This window comes from Oncorhynchus masou, unplaced genomic scaffold, assembly GCF_036934945.1.
Source record: "Oncorhynchus masou masou isolate Uvic2021 unplaced genomic scaffold, UVic_Omas_1.1 unplaced_scaffold_894, whole genome shotgun sequence".
Taxonomy (NCBI): Eukaryota; Metazoa; Chordata; class Actinopteri; order Salmoniformes; family Salmonidae; genus Oncorhynchus; species Oncorhynchus masou.
In genome coordinates, this window is record NW_027015409.1 from 130,001 (window position 1) to 137,500 (window position 7,500).

Below are 7,500 nucleotides of genomic sequence, written 5' to 3' on the forward strand. Positions count from 1 at the left end.
CAACAACCACCACCATCACAACAACCACCACCACCATCACAACCACCACCACCACCATCATCATAACCACCATCACCACCACCACCACCACCACCACAACCACCACCACCATCACAACCACCACCACCACCATCATCATAACAACCATCACCACCACCATCATAACCACCACCACCATCATCATAACCACCACCACCAACCCCACCACCACCACCACCACCACCATCATAACCACCACCACCACCACCATCATCATAACCACCACCACCACCATCATCATAACCACCATCACCAACCCCACCACCACCACCATCATAACCACCACCACCATCACAACCACAACCACCACCACCATCATAACCACCACCACCATCTCAACCACCACCACCACCATCATCATAACCACCACCAACACCATCATAACCACCACCACCACCATCATCATAACCACCATCACCACCACCACCATCATCATAACCACCACCACCAACCCCACCACCACCACCACCACCACCATCATAACCACCACCATCATAACCACCACCATCACCACCACCACCACCACCACCACCATCACAACCACCACCACCACCACCATAACAACCACAACCACCACCACAACAACCACCACCACCATCACAACCACCACCACCATCACAACCACCACCACCACCACCATCATCATAACCACCACCATCATCATAACCACCATCACCAACCCCACCACCACCACCATCATAACCACCACCACCTTCACAACCACAACCACCACCACCATCATAACCACCACCACCACCATCTCAACCACCACCACCACCATCATCATAACCACCACCAACACCATCATAACCACCACCACCACCATCATCATAACCACCATCACCACCACCACCATCATCATAACCACCACCACCAACCCCACCACCACCACCACCACCATCATAACCACCACCATCACCACCACCACCACCACCACCACCATCACAACCACCACCACCATCACAACCACCACCACCATCAACCACCACCACCATCACCACCACCACCACCACCATCACAACCACCACCACCATCACAACCACCACCACCATCACAACAACCACCACCACCATCACAACCACCACCACCACCATCATCATAACCACCATCACCACCACCACCACCACAACCACCACCACCATCACAACCACCACCACCACCATCATCATAACCACCACCACCACCACCACCATCATCATAACCACCATCACCAACCCCACCACCACCACCATCATAACCACCACCACCATCACAACCACAACCACCACCACCATCATAACCACCACCACCATCATAACCACCACCACCACCATCATCATAACCACCACCAACACCATCATAACCACCACCACCACCATCATCATAACCACCATCACCACCACCACCATCATCATAACCACCACCACCAACCACACCACCACCATCATAACCACCACCATCACCACCACCACCATCACAACCACCACCACCATCACCACCACCACCATCACAACCACCACCACCATCACAACCACAACCACCATCACAACCACAACCACCACCACCATCACCACCACCATCATAACCACCACCACCACCACCATCATCATAACCACCATCACCATCACCACCACCATCATAACCACCACCACCATCACAACCACCACCACCATCACAACCACAACCACCACCACCACCACCATCACCACCACCATCATAACCACCACCACCACCACCATCATCATAACCACCATCACCATCACCACCACCACCACCATCATAACCACCACCACCACCATCATCATAACCACCACCACCAACCCCACCACCACCACTATCATAACCACCATCACCACCACCACCACCACCACCATCATCATCACCAGTTATAATATTATATTTACCTTCTTGATGCCGACTGGGTGGCGGTACTCGGTCAACATCTGCCAGTCTTCTACCAGGACGCACACTATCACACCACTCTGGAGGAGAGATACACACTATCACACCACTCTGGAGGAGAGACACACACTATCACACCACTCTGGAGGAGAGATACACACTATCACACCACTCTGGAGGAGACATGGAGAGATACACACTATCACACCACTCTGGAGGAGACATGGAGAGACACACACTATCACACCACTCTGGAGGAGAGATACACACTATCACACCACTCTGGAGGAGAGATACACACTATCACACCACTCTGGAGGAGAGACACACAATATCACACCACTCTGGAGGAGAGATGCACACTATCACACCACTCTGGAGGAGAGATACACACTATCACACCACTCTGGAGGAGAGATACACACTATCACACCACTCTGGAGGAGAGACACACACTATCACACCACTCTGGAGGAGAGATACACACTATCACACCACTCTGGAGGAGAGATACACACTATCACACCACTCTGGAGGAGAGATACACACTATCACACCACTCTGGAGGAGAGATACACACTATCACACCACTCTGGAGGAGAGACACACACTATCACACCACTCTGGAGGACAGACACACACTATCACACCACTCTGGAGGAGAGACACACACTATCACACCACTCTGGAGGAGAGACACACACTATCACACCACTCTGGAGGAGAGACACACACTATCACACCACTCTGGAGGAGAGACACACACTATCACACCACTCTGGAGGAGAGATACACACTATCACACCACTCTGGAGGAGAGACACACACTATCACACCACTCTGGAGGAGAGACACACACTATCACACCACTCTGGAGGAGAGACACACACTATCACACCACTCTGGAGGAGAGACACACACTATCACACCACTCTGGAGGAGAGACACACACTATCACACCACTCTGGAGGAGAGACACACACTATCACACCACTCTGGAGGAGACATGGAGAGATACACACACTGTCACACCACTCTGGAGGAGAGATACACACTATCACACCACTCTGGAGGAGAGACACACACTATCACACCACTCTGGAGGAGAGATACACACTATCACACCACTCTGGAGGAGAGATACACACTATCACACCACTCTGGAGGAGAGATACACACTATCACACCACTCTGGAGGAGAGATACACACTATCACACCACTCTGGAGGAGAGATGGAGAGACACACACTATCACACCACTCTGGAGGAGAGACACACACTATCACACCACTCTGGAGGAGAGACACACACTATCACACCACTCTGGAGGAGAGAGACACACTATCACACCACTCTGGAGGAGAGACACACACTATCACACCACTCTGGAGGAGAGATACACACTATCACACCACTCTGGAGGAGAGATACACACTATCACACCACTCTGGAGGAGAGATACACACTATCACACCACTCTGGAGGAGAGATACACACTATCACACCACTCTGGAGGAGACATGGAGAGATACACACTATCACACCACTCTGGAGGAGACATGGAGAGATACACACTATCACACCACTCTGGAGGAGAGATACACACTATCACACCACTCTGGAGGAGAGATACACACTATCACACCACTCTGGAGGAGACATGGAGAGATACACACTATCACACCACTCTGGAGGAGACATGGAGAGATACACACTATCACACCACTCTGGAGGAGAGATACACACTATCACACCACTCTGGAGGAGAGATACACACTATCACACCACTCTGGAGGAGAGACACACACTATCACACCACTCTGGAGGAGAGACACACACTATCACACCACTCTGGAGGAGAGATACACACTATCACACCACTCTGGAGGAGAGATACACACTATCACACCACTCTGGAGGAGAGACACACACTATCACACCACTCTGGAGGAGAGACACACACTATCACACCACTCTGGAGGAGACATGGAGAGATACACACTATCACACCACTCTGGAGGAGAGACACACACTATCACACCACTCTGGAGGAGAGATACACACTATCACACCACTCTAGAGGACAGACACACACTATCACACCACTCTGGAGGAGAGACACACACTATCACACCACTCTGGAGGAGAGACACACACTAGGAGGTGTGTGTGTGTGTGTGTGTGTGTGTGTGTGTGTGTGTGTGTGTGTGTGTGTGTGTGTGTGTGTGTGTGTGTGTGTGTGTGTGTCTTACATCAGTCCCGTAGAACAGGAAGTCGTTAGTGAGGGCGTGACTGACGATGTGTTCTTTACGGTCTCCGTCTGGAAACAGCCTGGTCTGTCTCTGTTCCTGTTGGCCCTCGCCCTCCATCTACACACACACACACACACACACACACACACACACACACACACACACACACACACACACACACACACACACACACACACACACACACACACACACAGGTTAAGATCACAGATACGGACACTCAAATACACAGGACCTTCTACTACATACAGACCCCCCCCCCTTCTCACCCCCAACAAACTCCCCCAAACACTCTCCTCACCCCCCTCCCCAAACACCCCCCAACACACCCCCCCAAACACACTCCTCCCCCTCCCCCAAACACTCTCCTCACCCCCTCCCCAAACACCCCCCAACACCCCCCAAACACACTCCTCCCCCTCCCCCAAACACTCTCCCCACCCCCTCCCCAAACACCCCCCAACACACCCCCCAAACACACTCCTCCCCCTCCCCCAAACACTCTCCTCACCCCCTCCCCAAACACCCCCCCAAACACACTCCTCCCCCTCCCCCAAACACTCTCCTCACCCCCTCCCCAAACACCCCCAACACACCCCCCAAACACACTCCTCCCCCTCCCCCAAACACTCTCCTCACCCCCTCCCCAAACACCCCCCAAACACACTCCTCCCCCCTCCCCCAAACACTCTCCTCACCCCCCTCCCAACACACCCCCCAAACACACTCCTCCCCCACCCCCTCCCCACCCCCTCCCCCAACACCCCCCTCACCATGTGTAGCTGTACTTTGCCCTCAAACAGAGCTGCTGCGTATTCTGAATTCAGACACATGGTGGCGATGGTCCCCAAATACTCCACGTCCTTCAGCCTCTCCACGCCTGATGTTTACAAAAACAATGTTTACGTCAAATACACCCAAATACTCCACGTCCTTCAGCCTCTCCACGCCTGATGTTTACAAAAACAATGTTTACGTCAAATACACCCAAATACTCCACGTCCTTCAGCCTCTCCACGCCTGATGTTTACAAAAACAATGTTTACGTCAAATACACCCAAATACTCCACGTCCTTCAGCCTCTCCACGCCTGATGTTTACAAAAACAATGTTTACGTCAAATACACCCAAATACTCCACGTCCTTCAGCCTCTCCACGCCTGATGTTTACAAAAACAATGTTTACATCAAATACACACACAGAACACACTCACAAACTCAGTGAACACACACACACACACCGGAGTCTCCCAGGGCGTAGAACCAGGCTCGGTTGTTCATCCCCACGGCAACGTGGTAGGGTCCCACGGCGATGAAGTTAGGCTCCACCTCCACCGTCACAGCAACAGGTGCTTCCTGTCAGACGACACAGAGGTCATGACACTGTGTGTGTGCGTGTGCACACGCTCTACAGGTGTTCTGTTTAGAATGGTCCCCCAGGTGTTCTGTTTAGAATGGTCCCCCAGGTGTTCTGTTTAGAATGGTGTTTCCCCCAGGTGTTCTGTTTAGAATGGTGTTTCCCCCAGGTGTTCTGTTTAGAATGGTGTTTCCCCCAGGTGTTCTGTTTAGAATGGTCCCCCAGGTGTTCTGTTTAGAATGGTCCCCCAGGTGTTCTGTTTAGAATGGTACCCCAGGTGTTCTGTTTAGAATGGTCCCCCAGGTGTTCTGTTTAGAATGGTCCCCCAGGTGTTCTGTTTAGAATGGTCCCCCAGGTGTTCTGTTTAGAATGGTCCCCCAGGTGGTCTGTTTAGAATGGTCCCCCAGGTGTTCTGTTTAGAATGGTCCCCCAGGTGTTCTGTTTAGAATGGTCCCCCAGGTGTTCTGTTTAGAATGGTCCCCCAGGTGTTCTGTTTAGAATGGTCCCCCAGGTGTTCTGTTTAGAATGGTCCCCCAGGTGTTCTGTTTAGAATGGTCCCCCAGGTGTTCTGTTTAGTAAGTCGCTCTGGATAAGAGCGTCTGCTAAATGACGTAAATGTAAATGTAAATGTAGAATGGTCCCCCAGGTGTTCTGTTTAGAATGGTCCCCCAGGTGTTCTGTTTAGAATGGTCCCCCAGGTGTTCTGTTTAGAATGGTCCCCCAGGTGTTCTGTTTAGAATGGTCCCCCAGGTGTTCTGTTTAGAATGGTCCCCCAGGTGTTCTGTTTAGAATGGTCCCCCAGGTGTTCTGTTTAGAATGGTGTTTCCCCCAGGTGTTCTGTTTAGAATGGTGTTTCCCCCAGGTGTTCTGTTTAGAATGGTCCCCCAGGTGTTCTGTTTAGAATGGTCCCCCAGGTGTTCTGTTTAGAATGGTCCCCCAGGTGTTCTGTTTAGAATGGTGTTTCCCCAGGTGTTCTGTTTAGAATGGTGTTTCCCCCAGGTGTTCTGTTTAGAATGGTGTTTCCCCCAGGTGTTCTGTTTAGAATGGTGTTTCCCCCAGGTGTTCTGTTTAGAATGGTGTTTCCCCCAGGTGTTCTGTTCCCCCAGGTGTTCTGTTTAGAATGGTGTTTCCCCCAGGTGTTCTGTTTAGAATGGTGTTTCCCCCAGGTGTTCTGTTTAGAATGGTGTTTCCAGGTGTTCCCAGGTGTTCTGTTTAGAATGGTGTTTCCCCCAGGTGTTCTGTTTAGAATGGTCCCCCAGGTGTTCTGTTTAGAATGGTGTTTCCCCCAGGTGTTCTGTTTAGAATGGTGTTTCCCCCAGGTGTTCTGTTTAGAATGGTGTTTCCCCCAGGTGTTCTGTTTAGAATGGTGTTTCCCCCAGGTGTTCTGTTTAGAATGGTCCCCCAGGTGTTCTGTTTAGAATGGTCCCCCAGGTGTTCTGTTTAGAATGGTCCCCCAGGTGTTCGGTTTAGAATGGTCCCCCAGGTGTTCGGTTTAGAATGGTCCCCCAGGTGTTCTGTTTAGAATGGTCCCCCAGGTGTTCTGTTTAGAATGGTCCCCCAGGTGTTCTGTTTAGAATGGTCCCCCAGGTGTTCTGTTTAGAATGGTCCCCCAGGTGTTCTGTTTAGAATGGTCCCCCAGGTGTTCTGTTAAGAATGGTCCCCCAGGTGTTCTGTTTAGAATGGTCCCCCAGGTGTTCTGTTTAGAATGGTCCCCCAGGTGTTCTGTTTAGAATGGTGTTTCCCCCAGGTGTTCTGTTTAGAATGGTGTTTCCCCCAGCTGTTCTGTTTAGAATGGTGTTTCCCCCAGGTGTTCTGTTTAGAATGGTGTTTCCCCCAGGTGTTCTGTTTAGAATGGTCCCCCAGGTGTTCTGTTTAGAATGGTGTTTCCCCCAGGTGTTCTGTTTAGAATGGTGTTTCCCCCAGGTGTTCTGTTTAGAATGGTGTTTCCCCCCA

At 51.4% G+C, this 7,500-nt stretch overlaps 1 protein-coding gene across 2 annotated transcripts in view; it reads right to left on the reverse strand.

The window, feature by feature from the left end:
• LOC135538027 (WD repeat-containing protein 19-like) overlaps positions 1-7,500 on the reverse strand; it is a 96,888-nt gene that overhangs the window by 45,130 nt on the left and 44,258 nt on the right. For both annotated transcript variants that reach the window (XM_064964018.1, XM_064964016.1), the window contains exons 12-15: positions 5,432-5,546; positions 4,964-5,070; positions 4,173-4,289; positions 1,923-2,000 (exon numbers count right to left, since the gene is read on the reverse strand). In XM_064964018.1, coding sequence (XP_064820090.1) covers positions 1,923-2,000; positions 4,173-4,289; positions 4,964-5,070; positions 5,432-5,546 — 417 coding nt within the window. The remainder of the gene's footprint in view (positions 1-1,922; positions 2,001-4,172; positions 4,290-4,963; positions 5,071-5,431; positions 5,547-7,500) is intronic.